Source organism: Echinops telfairi, unplaced genomic scaffold (assembly GCF_000313985.2).
Source record: "Echinops telfairi isolate 266 unplaced genomic scaffold, ASM31398v2 ScPeMD7_7468;HRSCAF=8506_0, whole genome shotgun sequence".
Classification (NCBI taxonomy): domain Eukaryota; kingdom Metazoa; phylum Chordata; class Mammalia; order Afrosoricida; family Tenrecidae; genus Echinops; species Echinops telfairi.
This window is the reverse complement of record NW_022111369.1, coordinates 62,974,080-62,993,306: the sequence shown is the minus strand read 5'-3', so window position 1 is coordinate 62,993,306 and position 19,227 is coordinate 62,974,080. Positions and strand designations below refer to the sequence as shown.

General features: G+C 38.8%; 1 protein-coding gene across 4 annotated transcripts in view; it reads right to left on the bottom strand.

The window, feature by feature from the left end:
• The window catches only part of SLAIN2 (SLAIN motif family member 2), a 79,236-nt gene that overhangs the window by 29,184 nt on the left and 30,825 nt on the right, over positions 1 to 19,227 (bottom strand). For 2 of the 4 annotated variants that reach the window (XM_045284194.1, XM_004706276.2), the window contains exons 2-6: positions 17,781 to 17,929; positions 11,311 to 11,475; positions 8,653 to 8,811; positions 3,860 to 4,219; positions 3,279 to 3,416 (exon numbers count right to left, since the gene is read on the bottom strand). In XM_045284194.1, coding sequence (XP_045140129.1) covers positions 3,279 to 3,416; positions 3,860 to 4,219; positions 8,653 to 8,811; positions 11,311 to 11,475; positions 17,781 to 17,929 — 971 coding nt within the window. The remainder of the gene's footprint in view (positions 1 to 3,278; positions 3,417 to 3,859; positions 4,220 to 8,652; positions 8,812 to 11,310; positions 11,476 to 17,780; positions 17,930 to 19,227) is intronic. The other 2 variants (XM_045284196.1, XM_045284195.1) reach the window with 2 other exon arrangements.

The window sequence follows — 19,227 nt, the reverse complement described above, 5'->3', positions numbered from 1 at the left end:
GCATCACTGTATTACCGTATATACTTGAGTATAAGCCAACCCGAGTATCAGCTAAGACACCTAGTTTTACCACAAAAAATGCATTAAAAATGTGCTGAAAAACTAGGCTTATACACAAGTATATATGGTACACATTATTATTCTTTGTACGTATTCTTAAATAGATGTTCCAAAATGGTTCATTCATTCTTAGATGACCCATTGCAAACACAAGTATTTATCATGACCTTTATTTCAATTCATGTTTCATAATTATGTAAAATTACAGCATGACCTTTCAGTGTTTTAATATTAAGTGAGCTCTGAATAAGACTTCTTCCCAGGGGTCTCAGTGCAACCTGTCTATGCTTAAATTGATTGACGTATGCCCAGCATGTCCGCCTTCCTCACTTACAGGCCCAGAGAAAGTTGATCCTACATGCATCCTATGCAAAAACATTTCCCATTGACTAAATGTAAACTGCATCTGAATTATTTTATTTTTTTTTTGTATTTCAAAAAGTACTCAGAGTTCAATCCCAGATCATGTTCCAATAGAGTAATCCAAGAATATTCTACAAGATACCTACACCTTTGCCATTACGGCAGTGCATTGCAATGCAATGCCAATGATGGGGAGGTAATCTGGTGATTCAGTAGGGAGTTGTGATGGAGAAGTAATTTGGCCTTTGTCCACTTTTCCATTTATCTAACCTTGTACAATTTATATAATTCATAGATGGACTTCTGCTAACTTTTATAAAAATAAGATGGGTTGTTGTGAGGTTCAAATGAGATAATACATGTGGAAAGTACTTCCAAACTTTTAGAATATTAACAAAACTAAGCTTTGTTTTGTTTTAAATCAGTAGATTGCCTTGGGCTTTTCATTCTTCCCTTGTTTCTGGACCAATAATTCTAAGATTTCTCTGAAAACTAAGCTTTCTCACTAAACCTGTGGTCTAGTAGTAATGGAAAGCAAAACATCCATCTTTTGAAAAACGAATCCTGACATTCCTTCCTATACTTGATGAAATTGAGGATGCTGTCATGAATGCACGACCTCTGCAGTGCTCTGGTTTTCTTACACTTTTTAAGTTATTCACTTTTCCATGTATGAAGCCCTAAATTTGCAAATAGTTCAGAAAATGAAAAAACATTAGAATTCTCATAGCATTGATATTTGAATGCCAGAATTCACAATAATGCAGCCATAGCAAATAGCATATAAAAATAGTGAGCAGCATAGTAACAAGGCAAAAGAAGTGGCCTCTTAGGTGGAAGTAACAGCAACCTTGCAAAGTTAAGTTCATGCACACCAGCAAGTAGTAAGGACCAAAGCTTTACCAATTAAGAGCTGGAAAAATAAAAATTTAAAGGAAAAACAAAACAAAACCTCAAAACATCCATTACACTAACAACTGAAGTATTTACAATAAGTAAAAATTATCAACTCATATAAAAATTTATAAAGCTTGTTATTTTAATAGCACTTGTACATAATCAGATATCCACATAGGCAAAAGGCTAGTATAAAAACAGTGTATGTACACTAAACAAAAGAAAATTTTACATTTTTAGGAATGAAAGACTTAAATGGCAACAAAAAGGAATAGCTTATTATTCTTTGCTTAATGTGTTAACATTAAAATGTTTAACTATTTTTATAGAACAAATTTTATTAAGCTTTAAATTTACTAAGATTTTAGATTTATTACTTTCCAAATATAATTTTGAGAGCAGTGTGACTCCACTCTAAAACAAAGTATATTTGTAACATTTAAGCCCCAATATGGTTGTAAATACAAAAATAAGTATAATCAATTTTTTAAAAATGGGTGATACCTTTCCATTGCTTTCATTATTCAAATTATTGAATATTTCCATTATTCAAATATTGAAGTATATCATTATGAAACTGCATGGACAAGAGAAGTAAAAAAGTACTGCTACTAGGGTTCCATTTCATACATGCATGAGTTTATCCCAAGCAATTCATGTCAAAACATGTCTCTGATCAGCAGATGGCTCCGGCCAGTTCTCTCAGTAACAATACTGCTCTTAATGTCATTAGGATGGTTTAAAAAAAAGGTCCAATAAAAATAGTGGCTTTTGAGGGGATTTGATGGGCTAGTTCCATGCAAGGAAGAGAAGTCAGCTGGGAAGGTTTGCAGCGTCAAGCCTTGAACAAATGAAGTCCTATGATATTTGTTCTTTAATTCATTAAGGAACATGCCTTTAACTAGTCTTTTTATTAAGTGCTAGTATTTTTATAGGCTTATTCTTGTTTTCATTAATGCTCTGGTAAGAAAGCTGCTTGAGTCTTACAGTGGTCTGTCCTAGGGCTATTTCCCGCCTGCTTCAAATTCTGTAATTTTTAATGTAGAGTACTACACAATGTGAAGTTAAAAAAAGTCTGTTAGAGTAGAAATGTCTACTACCACCTGCTACTAGCCCCAAATGACTTAACTTGCTGCTATTGCATTGTTTCTTACTCAATTTGGTCAATGTGCTACAAAGCAGAACTTCCCCTGAAAGTTTTGTTGGTTGTAATATTTACTTGTCTGAAATTAGCATACTAGTAAAAAACCAGAAACTCAAAATTTATTAATACTTATGCTCTATATGTATTTTTAAAAATTACACCAAAATTCATCCTGTTTATCTAAGACTTTAATCTTAGCCCTGAGTATTATTTTCCAAGAGAATTAGAATGGAGAAATCTTGATCAAGTCTTAAAGAATGATGGCTTCTGGCAATTTACTATCTCAATATTTTAATCTGTACATAGGGTTAGAAATATGAGTTAAATTAGTGTCCATATTGATTTGATTTTCCCCCCATAAAAATGTCTTTTAGCTGAAACAAAGTCAGCCACATTAAAACCAAATATTTAACAGTAACAGGTGTGGAAATAAAGTTAGAATAAGTGTTCTCAAGATATACTATTGTTCTGGAAGAAAACAGGAGCTAGAAAACTGCAACTTTGATAACTGATTTAAAACATTAGAGAGATTTGTACAATGATGGGCTTATTTTGATTATGACATGCTCCAAAAATATGTGACACGAAAACAAGCTTTTAGGTATTTCAAAAGTGTAGGTTCATAAATAAAAGCTAAGTATGTACTAGGGAATACATACATATTTTAGATATTATACTGGGACAAATAAGCACTAATTTTTTTTAACTACAGGTGTATATATAGCTGTAATACAGGTATTGTGTATAAAATTAACACCTATAGGGTTCATTTTTCTTGAAAGAACTGATATATAAATCATAGGGAGTTACTTACTGGCTGAAGCCTGAGGTTGCATGCGAGGTATCCCTCCATTTGGCACTTGGAAATTCGAGTCACTTCTACTGCTTTTCACCGAGTCAACTTGTGTACTGGATGTTCGGGACAGGTTTGGAAGACTGCGTCTTAGCTTTTCTATAACAAGAGAATTTTAATTAAAGATACAAACTATTCCTCCAGATGGATAAAATTAAAATATCTGTTCACATATAAAAATCAAGTTCTTTAAATATTCAGCATACTTTATTAAGAGCTAACAGGAAGTACTTATTTTAACAGACAGAAAACTGACAAACTCCAATCCTGATTCTGTGAGTGGACTAAGAGAACCCTTAATTATTAATTTAAATAAAAATGTAAATAGATCAATTTATGAGAATAAGGCAAAAATAAAATAATCAAGTAAAACGAAATTCATTTTTGCCTTTTCTATTGCTTCACCCTAATAAAACCTATAAACTTGACTAAATTTGCTATGTACTTATGCAAAATATAAAACACTGGTCAAGAGTGTGTTACGTTCACACTAAAATATGAAGAACTGTTTTGCCCCAAGAGTCAGATGGGCTAGGTTTTACCTTCATTTTTAACATTGCTTGTCTGCAAATCTGTGGGATGGCCCTGAAGTGAGAGGCGAGGCTGCTGTAAGCGGCTAATCATAGGCTGTGGGGACACTCTACTATACTCCATTCCCCGAGCAGGAGATCTCGAACGAGGCGAGTTTCTGGGTGACTGCTTAGGTGATGGTCGAGGTGAATTGCGTGGTGATGGTGAAAACCTGTTAACAGCAGGGTATACTGCGTGATGCATACTGTCATCTTCATCATCTAAACTTTGTGCATCAAGTTCCTGATCACTAAAAGTACCCCGTCTCGTTGAATTGCAAGATGAACCAGAACTGCGTCGAGATGTGGTGGCTGCATATTCTTGCCGGAGACCTGGCAATAATGAATGTGTTATTTAATTATGTTTTCATACATTTTAATATTTTTAAACTTTGAAAGTACACGATTTCACTGAGAAATTCAAATAGAGTAGAAAGTGTAAGGGAAAACTGGCTTTCCACTGAAGGCATATAAACATTTCCCCACAGAATGACGCATAAATTACATATGGTTATTTTAAAATGAAATTCTATAAATCTTTGCTCAATTTCAAAATTTCTTGAAATCTGAAATCTGTATTAAGATAGAATAATAAACTTTAGTACTCCTAAAGATGACAATCCAGATTTGAGACCAGCATTCAAGGAATGCTGAGAGAAAACAATTACTGTTCAACTAATGAAAAGAAAACAATAAGTAAATTCCTTGGCTGCTTAATCCTTGAATTAATCTTACTCATGAAAACAATCAAGTGGCAAAACTATCTCTCTTAGAAATTCATATTTGGGTATAAATAAAATTTTAATTGCCTCTTGACCCAAAAGATTTCAATAAAACAAGCATAAATTCTACGCCTTCTAGTAAGAATTTGAAAGGATCTAATGTAGCTTCAGAAACACCCAACCAACCTGGGGACACCGCAGGGGATGGGAGTAGGGGTTTCAAATAACACAGAAGTTTCTTGAACACAACCAAATATTGATATACAATATAATCAATGAGCTAACAACTTATAATTTTTAAACGTATAGGGTTTAGATAAAATTTTGAGCAAATAAGCTATTGGCTAGTCAAAATTCGTACTCAATCCTTTAAGTATTTATATAGAGAAAGTACTATCAACATGATTCCTAAACTAGTGGATATCGAGTCACCCCAGGGTGTCCTTAAAACTACAGACTCTTGGGGCCCAACTATTCTTCAGTCAGGCTAGGGAACCACTCTAACAACTGACAAGTTGTGTAGCTACAGCAAAAATGGCATCTAAAGTTACCTAACAGAAGACAACAGACCCAGAAGAAGAGCACTGTTTTAGAAAAGGAAAATCCAGATTCCAATGCAGGCTAAGGGAATGATACTCACTACTAGATTCTATGTTCCTCATCTTAAAAAGAAAACCATTTGACCAACCTCTAGAGTGCTTACCAAATCTGTAAACTGGCATTTCTAATGCTTACCACAAAATCAGAAATAATGTTGCTAAAAGGAAAATTATCTGTGGGGAAAAAAATGCCCTGCCATTTTCAAGGAGGTATCACATACATTAAAAAAATTTTTTTAATTGTCCAGGAAAAGAAATATTCTTGCAATATTGGAAAAGATTACTAGAAGGCTAACATTTCTATTGTTAGTTACCAAAGCATAAGAACAGCAAAAAAACTGGTTGAGCTTCTAACAAATTAAGTCATATGTTCAAAGAATTGTGTGAGTTTATTCTAAGGCATAGGGTTAGGCAGCACTACGTAGTCCCCTTTCATATCTATGCCATTAAGTCACCCCATTCATCGAAAACACAAAGTTCTAATAAAGAATCAAAAAAGACACATGGGGTGGGTTACTATATTAATAACATCTAGGGTTAAAGATAATGAAAGTAGCACATCTTTCTCTAGGGGAAGCTGCCATGAAATGGGAAATGAATCAGCAAGTAAACAATAATGTTACAACTTGATAAAACTTACTACATATTTTCATTAAAGAAAGGGCTTATTATATACAGAGAGAAGTTTTTCTTTCATAAATCATTTTATTGAGGGCTCTTACAGTTCTTATAACACTCCATACATCAATTTTATCAAGCACATTTGTACATATGTTGTCATCATCATTTTCAATACATTTTCTTTCTACTTGAGCCCTTGGTATCAGCTCCTCTTTTTTCCTCCCTCCCCCACCCTTGTGACCCCTTGATAAATTAGAAATCATTATTATTTTCATATCTTACATTGTCCGCTATCTCCCTTCACTCATGTTTCTGTTGTTCATCCCCCTCAGGGGGAAGTGGGAGGTTATACATCGATCATTGTAATCAGTTCCCCCTTTCCCCTCCTTTTTCTCCTACCTTCCCCCTACCCTCATGGTACTGCTACTCCCATTATTGTTCCTGAGGGGTTTCTCTGTCCAGGATTCCGTGTCCAGAGCTCTTATCTGTAGCAGTGTACATCCTCTAGTCTAGCCAGATTTGTAAGGTAGAATGGGGCCATAATAGTGGGGGGAGGAAGCCTTAAAGAACCAGAGCAATGTTGTGTGTTTCGTCAGTGCTATACTGCACCCTGGCTGGCCTGTCTCTTCCTATGACTCTTCTGTGAGGGGCTGTCCAATCAGACAACAGAACGTTTTTGACTGTAAGACAGCAGTGCTCCATTATGCTCACCCAATTGTTAAGACTCTGAAATGTGTATTTCAAGGATCTTTTCACTGTAAAGATGAAAAGAGACTGCTTTTGAGAGTGCTCCCTTTACAGGTCCTAATAAAATGCATATGCAGTAACAATAATACTATCACCACCAGCTTACATATCTCAAGGAGTCACGGCATCCATAAACCTTGAAACAGAATGAAAAAATTTGTACACAGGTACATTTTAGGGATGACAGGGTTATAATCTGGAGTCTCAAAAGTGTCACTTAAAAAAGTTTCAAGAACCACTTGGCAAAGTACTATCACATGGTGCGAGAGATATGGTTACAGTCACAGCAAAACAAAAGAGTAGCTGCTGAAGCTGTTTATGCACATCTAAAACCTCATGGGATTTTGCTCATTGGTTTGGAGGTTTAAGGTCATAGTTTCATGAGACTGCCCAGTTAAATGGCCTAATATGTCTTGCGATTCTGTTCTGCCTCTGAGGTAGTTATCCAGTGTTTGCTGTTTAAAAGCCTATAGCCAAGGCCCAACAGGTGGAATTTATTTCCAGAGATCAATCAAGAAAGAAGTAGTGTCAAGAATACAAAGAAGATAGGAAGTGTATGGCCAAGTACCTCCATGAACTGCCATCTTTTCCAAGAGACTAGAAGAACTGGACAGCGCTAGATTACCATTATTGAACATTTTGATCTAAGAATTTAAGAAGAATCCTGATAGAAAAGAGAAAATACAGACAGAATTTCAAGTTCTCATGCTCTCCATACTTTGTGGAGTCATGGAGGCTGGAAACACCCTGCAACCAGTGCCAGGAGATAATCTTTAAACCTGAAACAAAGCTGGTGATGTTGGGTAAGCAGTGGACCACTACGTCATGAATTCAAACTCATCAGTCACCCTTGGGCAGAGAGTTGAGGCTATCTGTTCCGGTAAAGACTTACAGCCTTGGAAACTTTATAAAGGGTGACGATGAGTTGGAATCAACTCAATGACAGTGAATGAGTCTTATTAAAAACAAACAATAGTCTACCTTTACTAGTTTAAAAAGTCTACCTTGAGCATTATATACTTTGAAGACCTACCCTGTTTCCCCGAAAATAAGACAGTGTCTTATAATAACTTTTGCTCCCAAAGATGCGCTAGGTCTTATTTTCAAGGAATGTCTTATTTTTCCATGAAGAATACAGTATACATTTATTGTTTATTGTTTTATTAAGAGAGACCTCATACTTCCTGTCTGCTCCAGCTGCGCTGCGGCCAACAGTGAGCTGCACGGAGGCACCAGCTGCTACGGTCCAGAGACCACAGTTATGGTAGCTTCGGGTGGCCTTATTTTGGGGTAGGTCTTATTTTCGGGGGATGTCTTATATTTCAGCAAGAGGCAAAACTGTAAGTAGGTCTTATTTTCAGGGGATATCTTACTTTCAGGGAAACGGTATCTATATCCAATCAAAGTGACAACAGCAACCTGAATGATTAAACAGAAATCTGAGTGGTAAGTGAGTTAATGTTAATGGGGAAAGAATAACTCAGATAGCAATGGTTATACAACTTGAAGAATATTTTCTCACAAAGGTTTTTTAATGGTCTACTCAGTGGTTCTCAACCTTCCTAATGCCACAACCCTTTAATACAGTTCATGTTGTGGTGACCTTCAAACATAAAATTATTTCCATTGCTACTTCATAATTGTAACTTTGCTACTGTTATAAATTGGGTGACCCCTGTGAGAGTTGTTCAACTCCCAAAGGGGTCGTGGTCCACAGGTTGAGAACCACTGGCCTATACAATGTATTCTCAGCTAGGACAATATTCTCCCTGAAGTGGGAAGAATCTGGTTCTTAAAGTGTAAATAACAACTGCACCAGTGAGTTCCAATGCAGAGTGAGGAACAAGGACCCAGAAAGAATATGGCTCCCCTTGCCCAGCCAAACTGCTGCATGTAAAATGGACTTGGAAAACAAGTTTCTCTGAACATTTGTTAAACAAAGTTCTGAGAGGCTTACTAAAACATTTCTATTATTATTTATTCTATTTCCACAATACTTTCTAAACCATACTTAATAGTCACAACAAATACTATGCAGCAGTGAAATAGCTCAACTCTTAGGAAGTGAAATACTTACTTTCTTCCTGCATGCGAGCTAGAATCTGCACATCGGTTACATCATTCAACTTATAATTGGATCCAATTGAATCTTCATCTAATTCCGAAGCACTTAGCTCGCTGTCTATAGAAGATTGAGGACTGAGTGGAGGATTTCTGTCTGAATTTTTCAAATTACCTTAAAAGAGAAAAAATTAAAAGTCGGTACAAACAAAAGTTGGACAAACTGTTGTCATTAAGTTTATTTTACATTCTGATTTGGTCATTATTGTACCTTCCAGTTCATGAGATTTCAAAATGTTAAACTTAAAAATGGATTCTTTTAAAGCTATACAGGCATAAACAAACAAACAGCAACAAAACAAACCACTACCATCAAGTTCATTCCAACTCATAATGACCCTGGAGGACAGAGTAGAACTACCCCAGAGTTTCACAGGTTGCAAATCTTTATAGAAGTGGACCACTACGTCTTCTTCCTGCAAAGCAGGTGACAGGTTTGAATTGCCAATCTTTTGTGCTTACTGCTTAACCACCATGCTACTTTAAACAGTATGGCATAAATAAAAACCACATTTTCATTTAACTAGTATCTTATGAAAATAACAGGCTTCCAACTTAGTGGCTGGTAGATCAATGGTCTTCTGTGACCAGATGTGATGAGAGGATTCTATCTTTTACAAGACAGCCAGTAACTAAGCTACAAATAAAGAGCTTTATGATGTGGTATTTTCTTCGCCCAACTTAAATGATTAAAAGCATCTACTTTGCTTCAACAAGGCAACTATAATTTGAGGAAAACTAGAATTCTCAAGAGATTTGGAATTGGTCAGTGTAAGACATGAAAAAATAATAATAATTTAAAAATTATCAAAGGTTGGTGAGGAGGGAGGGGGAAATGAGCTGATACCAAGGGCTCAAGTTGAAAGAAAAAGTTTTAAAAATGATTATGGCAACAAATGTGCTGACACAATGTATGTATGTATTATGATAAAAGCTGTATGAGCCACCAATAAGATTATTTTAAAAGATCATTTTTTTAATCAAGAGAGATTTGGGAACAAATAAGCAAAAAAGATGATGAGGTTCATTTTTCCTATATTATGCCATGTTCACCAAATTCTTCTGCCCAAGGAATTCTCTAAATGTAGGAGTTCAAAATGTGGGATGGAGAATATAACTCGATTTTAGAAATGAAGAGTATATGAATTGTGTGTCTGAGGAAATGCTTCCAACAGATCACTAATGTTAGTCTAGTTGACAAAAATCAGCACTAACACTGTCACCAATATTTCTAATACACATTTATTTCAAACACTAGTTTCTCAGAACTGTTTTTCATCTTAAGAGTCAGGGTTGGGAGAATGAAGAGGGTGTTTTACTCCTGCAGTGATTTATAGTCTCGGAAACCAACAAGGGCAGTTCCTCTGTCCGCTATGGTCACTGTGAGTTGAAATCAACTTGATGTCAATGAGGATTTTTTTGAGTGGAGAGTCAGCTCGAAGTAAGACACAGGAGAACAGGAAGAACACACAGTGAACAAGGTAGGAGAAGTGCCACAAATTCAGACTCCGTTTCTTTCAACAAATATTTCAGATTAAACTTCATAGTGTGGTAACAAATAATCTCTATACAAAGCAAAGGGGAGATTCAGTAAAGTCTTTAAAGCAGGCAGAACACAGATAAAAAACGGGAAGTCGTTATGAGAACCTTCATTCTAAGGAAGGTATAATTAGCCCTAACGATAATACTAGCAGTAAAAGTAACTGAAGGAGTGAATTCCAAAGAATGAGCTTCAGAGTAAATCTCAGACACAGAACTAAAACTCTACCCTACCCGCCCCACCCTTTCCCAGTTTATAGCAACTTGTCCTGCGCTCTGCTCATACCATTCTAAGAGATTGACCAAGGCACCCTAGTGGTGCACTGTTTAAGTGCTTGGCTCCTAACCAAAAGGTCAGCAGTTTGAACCTTCCAGCTGCTCTGAAGTAGAAAATGCGGCAGTTTGTGTCCATAAATATTCCATAAAGCATTGGACGCTCTATGGAGGGTAGTTCCATTCTGTTCTATAGACTTACTGTAAGTTGGAATCAACTCAATGGCAACCGGTTAAGAGTTTGGCCACTATGCAAAAGGTTGGCAGTTCTAACTTACCCAGAGATGCCTCAAAGATAGACCTGCCTGGCCATCTGCTTCTGAAAGGTCCCAGCCTTGCAAACCCTATAGAGCAGTTCGGCCCTACACAGGAGGCACCATGAGTTGGGACCAACACGATGGCAGCTAACAACATTCACTCTTTTGGCACATTTACCTACACCCTTATAGTATTACTTAGCATCCGCACCAAAGTTTATTGAAATTCCCATAAAATTTTAACTTTATAGCTTTACAACCCAAGCAGGCTGCTCAATTAAAGTATCTGCTGATTAAAAGAATCAAGTATTGTGACCCTACTTAATTCAGATAGATTTTTTAAAAACCTAAATACACACCGCTTTAGAAAAATGTGAATTCAATATGTTGGCTTATCTGTGTGCTTCTGCTTCCTAGTAGAGTATCTGGTACAAAGAAGCTTCGCAGTGACGTTTCCTAACTAAAACTAATGAACTACTGATGAATAAATCCTTTTCTGAAGTTAAAAACCAGTCGGTCATAACTCCGTTTGGTTTCCCCCTTACCTGAATTTCCAGGAAGTATAAGTTGTTTGACTACAGGAGGCCGCACTGGGGCTGAGGACGGAGAATTAAAACCACTGCTATATGGGCTACTTGCATTTGGACTGTAAGGGCTTGTATAACTCACAGAGTTGAAAGGATTGTTATATAAATTGTGCCTCTTGAGAGCTGTATTAATGAAAAGGGGAGAAAAAAATTTTAATAACTGAGTTAATGTTAACATTCTGTATCACAACTTTTCCTTTGAGGAAGTTTATTAAGTCACTATCCTGACTTAAATAAACATTCTCATGGTAGTGGGGAAAATATATAAACCTACTCCTCACATATCAACTACTTTTATTATCTGACAGTTAGCATTTACAATGGCAAAAAATTCCCCTGGTTATTTTGTGCATTAACCTGTATTTCCTCCCCCAAGTCCAATTCCTGCCCCGCAGAGCCACCCATGGTAGTGCTATTCCATCCTTAGGGTGAGATTTTGATGGGCTTATTTGGAGAAGAGCCACAAGTACCCAAAAAGAGCCTGCAAGTAGCTAGAGCAGCCCAGGAGGAGCCAGGGGTGGGGGTGGGGGTGTTGTTGCTGCTACCCTTTACCCAAGTGGCCTGGAGTGAACAAATTCTGCAGTAGGAAGGGTACTGGACGGAACTTTTAGCCTGGGGTGTCTGGGGAGAGAAGCAGAAGCCTCCTACTCTACAACCGGAGCTGCTGAGCTCCTCTTCTGAGCACCTGTTAGTTTCCAATACTGCCACGACAGCAGCACATCACTAGTTTCTTTGGGGTCCTCCCTGGCCTATGGCATGGCAGTAGGTGGCTCTGCTAGTTGCCAAAGCCCCCAGAACTGTCAACTATTCCTTTAGTCCCCAGATCTGCTAGAGAGGGCCAGCTCTTGATGGAAGGGTACTGGGGTCCAGAGGACAGTGGTTCTAAGGGTCTGCACCCAGGGTTGCCTCCATGTCCCCCTCCTCTTTGCACAGTGCTGACTTTGTATAAGGAACTGACCTCAGGACCCTAACAGGGTTAGTAACTGGGGAGAGGGTATATTCATAACCCAAGAAAATGGTTTCTATTCCCTAAAGTTATATTATGAAGATAAAACGAACGGTATACATCAGGGAAAAAGTAACATCTCAGAAGATGTTTATAGGGGCTTCAAAAGTTTGTGGAAGAATGCCATATTTCACTTTTCAGATCACAGCTCAGTGTATAACCACTACACCACCAGGGCTCCTGGTTTGATTTCACTTTTCCATGAACTTTTTGAAGTCCCCTCCCTCAAAGGTTATTGGCTACTAAATTATCTCACTCCTATCTTGTTCTTTAGTCATTACAACAACCCTTAAAACACTGTGGTAGATATATAATCTTTTGTCAATTTGAGGATTAAGAGAGTAGGGGTGGAGTCCAGCTTGTCAATCAGATCATAGCCAATGAGGCCTCTGTGTGGGCATGGCCTTCTCCTGAAAATTCTGGGAAACCTGATACTTTCTCCTTGTAGGTGGGAGACACTTGTCTCTCTCTGCCACTCCCTGGGAGACACTGCAGCTGACAAGCCACATGGAACTACCCTAGTGCCCTGAACCAGACAAGCCACATGGATGCAACCAGACCTCGGAAGTTGGAGAAGCCACAGAGAGCCCCCTGCCAGAGCTGAGATGCTTACAACGCCACTGGATCAAAAAACTTTCTACCCACTGGCTTGTGATCGCCCTGTATTTGGCATTGCATGTGTTTCCTGAGTCTGAAGAGGACTTTATAGATTGGTATCAGACATAGGGGCTAATATCAGACTTATGGGCTTGGACTGGACGTCTTCTCAATGTTCAATTGCTCTTGTCTATACACCTCTCCCTTATATACACATATTCATGTTTGTGAATTTGTTTCTCTAGTCTATCCAAACTAACACAAACACCAAACCCATTGCTGTTAAGTCCATTCAGATTCATAATGACCATAAGGGAGACAGAGCAGCAATGACCCATATAATTTTCAAAGCTGCAAATCTTTATGAAATAGCTGTCAAGTGCTTAACTACTGTGCCAGCAGGGCTCCTTAAGCAACTCTTAGTGGCTTTTAATATTCAAACCAACCACATCAATGCCATTGAGTTGACTGACTCATGGGACACACAACTGCTCTTTAAGGTTTCCAAGACTATCCATCTGTAGGGAAGGAGACAGCCACAACCTATTCCCTGTCCCACCAAGCAGCTGGTGGGTTTGAACAACCGGTCTTGTGGTTAGCAGCTCAGGCTTATTTAACCCACTGCATCGCGAAGGATCCTGAGTGACTGGCTAGGCCAGGGTGATGTCAAAATACGGAGGAATACTCTTAAAATACTAATGTATGCATATAAAATTATACACATAGTACAAGAGAAAGACTAAGAAAGATATCAAACAATTTTTAAAAAGGAAAGGTAATATTTAAAATATTCCCTCCTCCCACCCTAATTCTACAACTCACAGCTTAATTCCAGTCCATAAATATTCATGATCAAGGGTAGAAGAACAAATAAGCTAATATGCCACAATTCTTTCTCTCAAGAGGATTATGGAAGAAGGTTTTAAGGCAAAGTGAAATTGGTTTGATTCTAAAAGTGCAAAGGGCACGGAAATGAAGACAGAGTAATTCACTTTAGTGGGGAGCGAAAGGGGAAGGCTTTTTGGAAGTAGATGTACTGGGCAGACTGGAGGAGGAGTAAGCCGACTGGCCATAGCTGTGGGGAAGTATGTGCTCTCCTTTGGGTTTGTAACATGAACGAATAGGGTCTGGTCATCCACGGCATATTATGGAAAGAAGTGTGATGAAGCCCTAAGCGAAGGACAAAATAGAAAATCCCAGCTGAGGCCAGGTCATTGAAGTTCTGCAATACCATGCCCAGAGTGTGTTTTAATTAGTGGTGATGGCAAAAAGCTATCTGATTTCTGAGCAATAATTTGATAAGGTTCCATTTGTTAAGAAGGGGTGGGGGAAGACTGATGGGAATTTTGATAGTGGTAAACTGGACTAAACTAGGCAATAAAGAAAAAAAATTAAGAAAATTATATTAAAATTTGGAGAGGCTTGCTAAAATGAAAGGCTCAAAGGTTTCCAGTTTGCCTAGTGGCCTGAGCAGAGGAACAGGTGCTCTGGTTTAGTTTTCCCGTTTGGTAAGCTAGTGTGGAGGATGGGTGGTGTGGCTCAGGGAGTCTGACACATTTTCATTGTGAGGCAAAAGTGTCATGTTTTCTCCAGAGTAAGTCTGTGGCAGGATCATGACTATAGGCCTGGTCAGTAATAGGGCTGCTCATTTCCCCCTTTGTTCCTTCTCATTGCCCTTGGAAGCACCTTCTCTCTTATTTGGTTCATTATCACTAGCATTTCATGTCCTCAGTCTTTTATCTTGTTCCTCTCTGCCAGTGGTTCTCAACCTTCCTAATGCTGCGACCCTTAATACAGTTCCTCATGTTGTGGTGACTCCCCAAACCATAAAATTACTTTCATTGCTACTTTATAAATGTAATTTTGCTACTGTTATTAATCGGATGACCCCAATGAAAGGGTCATTCGATTCCCAAAGGGGTTGTGACCCACAGGTTGAGAACCGCTGCTCTATGTCATATGCCTGCTGAGAAATTGCATTCATTTCCGTAACATCACTTGCAAGATTCCTCATGTGTTTAGCTCCAATCCCAAGCTTACCTCTGAGCTTCGGACCCACCTACACTGCCCATTTAATGTCTTTGAGTATCAAAAGGAAAAAGAATCAACAAACCCAAATCCAAACTCAATTTCCCTTCCCAAACCTAATTCTCTACCAGGGCCCCTATCTCAGAATGTTAATATCCATCCTGTCACACACCGATACACACCTAGAAATTAGTGCTGAACTCTCTTCTCCCTCATTTCCTGATAGTTGGTTCCCTCCACTTATCTACCTCCACATCTTTTCATTTTTCTTACCAGTCCTTTACCCATCCCTCATACATACCACCCAGCTATCTTCATCTATTCCTGGCAAAAGCATCTGCTGTTTGCTCTTGGCACTCTCCAGCTTACTTTCCACACTGCAGCCAGAATGACCTTCCAATACACATCAGATCGTGTCGTCTCTGCCCCACCCACAGGACCCTTGAAATGTCTTTCCATTGCTCAAAATCTTGAGTGTGCCTCTTCAGACCTTACAGAGTCTGGTTCATTGCTTGCTTGCTCACCCTTTCTACTCCAGCCACTCTGGCTTGTCCCAGTCCTTCTCTAACTGGTTCTCCATAACTGCAATGCCCCTTTCCCTCTCACTCCTTCTTTAGCTTCGGTACATTGTTGTGAATCTTTAGGATTCAGATTTAACATTACCTTCTAAAGGGAAATTCCTATTTTTCAAAGCTTCAAAGCACTATATACCATTCATATACAAACAACCAGCCATGAAAATTATTATTTTTTAATCATTTTATCACAATCCATACATCCATCCATTGTGTCAAGCACATCTGTTGCCATCATCATTCTCAAAACATTTGCTTTCTGCTTGAACCCTTAGTAGAAAATTATTTATCAATCTCTTTTCCCTAGCATAAACTCCACACACAGGACACTGCTTCAGAAGGATTCTCTACACAGAGACAAAGTTAAAACATTAGTGTCAAGCCAGACAAAGTCCATTCAAAATCTAAAATTATATCCTAAAAGTTGGCATGTAATAACCAAACTTAAAACTACACTTTACCAGCCTACCTGTTACAGCCAGCCAACCAAGCATACACTGTACTTATATAACAACCAAACTGTCTAGCTAGTTTCCCCCCTGACAAACTGACCATTTTCAGCTTAAATGCTACCCAGAGAGCATATTATTTTGCTGATAAAGCCAAAATAAGCAATTTTAAGTACATAGCTATCAGTAGATAGGACACAAAGAAAAACCCAGACCCTGAAAATATATGGGTTGGTTGATCCTTAATATATGAGTAATCCAGAAAACTAGAGCATTCCTTTTTTTTTTTTTTTAATTAAAAGATCATTTTATTGGGGCCTCTCGTTATAAGCCATACATTGATTGCATCAGGCGTGTTTGTACATATGTTGCCTTCATTCTTTTCTAGACATTTACTTTCTATTGACCCCTTGGTAGCAGCTCCTCTCCCGCCGCCCCCACCCTCATATCCTTATAACCCCTTGATAAATTATATTCTTACTATTATTTTCAAATCTCACCCTGACCGCTGTCTCTCTTCCCCCATGTTTTCTATTGCTCTTCCCCCTGGAGAGGGTTACATGGTTATGTATTGATAGATTCCCCCTTTTTCCCTTGTTCTCCCCCTCTTCCCACTACCCTTCTGGTATCACTTTTCCCACTCCTGTTCCTGAATTCCGTGTGCCGTGAGCCCCCATCTCTTACCTATATGTGTGTACATGCTCTGGTCTAGTATGAATTGAGAAGCACTGGAGTCCTGATAGCGGGAGGTGAGGAAACCTCAAAAAACAGAGGAATACTGTGATGCTTTACTGCACCCTGGTTGACTCATCCCTTCCCTGTAGCCCCTCTGTGGGGGGATTGTTCCACTGTCTACAGATGGACTTTGGATCTCTGCTCCAACCCCCCTCACTTTCAGCAATATGGTTTTTTTTTGTTTGTTAGTTATGTGCCTTCTGATGCCTATTACCCAGTCCTGATGACTCCTCATGATCACACCGGCAGTGTGAAAACCAGAGCATTCTTAAAAGAAACTAAGAGAATTTCACAAATAGGCCAGCAGTATCATGCCTGTTTCTATTTGTGCTGGTATGTGTCATGAAATGGCATTAATAACCACAGGCACATTTTGTTAGCATTAAGCCAAAGTAGCATAAAAACAATTTAAACCTAAAATGACATGTAAAACAAACAACAACAACAACAACAAAATCTTAACAAGAAAATGCTATCAATACAGTAAGAGCTTACTATGTATTCGGAAACAGTGCTAGGTACAACATCATCATCATTTAATTCCTAATAGAACTTTTCAGGTGCATCATTCTCATGGCAAGTTAAATGATGCTCAGACCACCCCAAAACTCAATGGCTGTAGTGAGAGGAGGTCTTCTTGGAACTCAAAAGTCACATATTTCTACCACACTGAAGTTTCTTCAAAATGTTACATGTGAGATGAACAGACATTTTTAACTTTAATAGCCACTGCTTGTATTTGTATTAGAAACAATGATCAGAGTTCATTATTTCATAAGTATTATTGATTACTAAAAGGTAAAATCAGAAACGAGGAGATTTTGAAAAATAAACACACCTGTTTGAAGTAAGTAGTAAATTGAGGGGGGGGTGTTTGTGTATGGAAAAAAACTCTCATGGTAGTATGCAAAATGCGATTTGGAAAATGCTGCCAGATAAGGCATTGCCTTCCCCCCAATAAGGACTCAACATTTATCTGTTTGGTTTTTGAGAAAAGAAATCAAAGGGATGAATTGACAAGTAAAATTACAGACATACCTGACATAGTTTGATCAAGTTTGTGGATAAGGGACTTTTTAGCACACTCAACATCAGGGCTTGGATAATCCAAAACTTGCCTGCACCAAACTAATGGACTAACTGATTTCTGCATTGGTGTAAGTTTTTTCTTTGGTGATGAGTAAAGCCTAGAAGAAAATAGACAAAAGGTAACAATCATTATTAAGCACAGTTCACTGAAATAGGGATCTCTGTAGAGGAGTATGTTTAACATTACCTATGTTTACTTAGTGCACAGGGGAGAAAATCATACTCTAATAAACAGACTCAAACCTCAAATATTAAAAGTACAAAAAAAAAATCAAGCCAACCTGTCCATTCTTAATATCTACCTTATTTTTTTCTCTTACTCTCATTAGTAAAGCCTTGAAATACTTGTTTTTACAATAACTTACTCTATTTTCAGTCATGCTGAATTGTTGTATATAGCTTTATCATTCGGGCTAACCTAGACGGTAGAATACCAAAACCCAAACTCACTGACACCAAGTTGATTTTGACTCATGGCGATCCTTTGGGCCAGAAAAGAACCGCCATTGTGGGTTTCTGGGGCTGTAAATCTTTAGAAAACCTCTCCTTTTTCTTGATGAGCGGCTGGTGCATTTGAGTTTATGACCATGTGGTTAGCAGTCTAATGTGTAACCCACACCATCACCAGAAGTTTTTTTCACTCACTGCCACAGAGGTGGTGCCAACTCAGCGACTTAGAGGGCAAAGTAAAACTGCCCCTGTGGGTTTCCAAGACTGTAACTCTACAGGAATAAAAAGTCTTGTAAAAAGATCCAACCCCCCTGGCTGTCCCTGAGGGGCTGTGCCCCGGCCTCGCTGCTGCCCCCCTTCTCTTCCAGGCCCAGCTGCCCCCAGGCTCCTCCGTCCTGTCTATTACCAGAAGGGGGAGCCTGGTCCCGAGGAGGCCGCGCCCCCCTTCCCCAAGGAGAAGGATCTGAGAGTCTTCTCGCTCCCTGTTACCTGATTGGTGTCTTGCAGCCCCACAGACCCAGCCGCCCTCTAAATCGGAGGGGGCTGTTGCCTGAAGCACTGTTGCCTGAAGATTGTTGCGCCGAGGAGCCCGAGAATGATGATTTCCACCGCTCCTGGTCCCCCTCAAGCCCACCCTCGAGTGTGGACAGTCCGGAGGGCTGTGCCCTGTGCCCTGTGCCAAGGACTCTGCACTAGAACTCCCTCTGTGTGACTGGGGCTGGAGGCTGCCTCACCCGTGCTCTATTTATTCCCTTATTTTATCTAATGCCATTTCAAACAGAACTGCAGAAGTAAAAAAAAAAAAGATTCCACCACACCAAGGCAAAACACTAAGGGGGTGCAAAAGAACATTAAGGGAATGGAGCGGCGAGGTTCCCAGGGAATGCTGAAGGCAGACTTTGGGGCCAGGGTGTGGTGCCCCAACAGACAGGACTGGAAAACACTC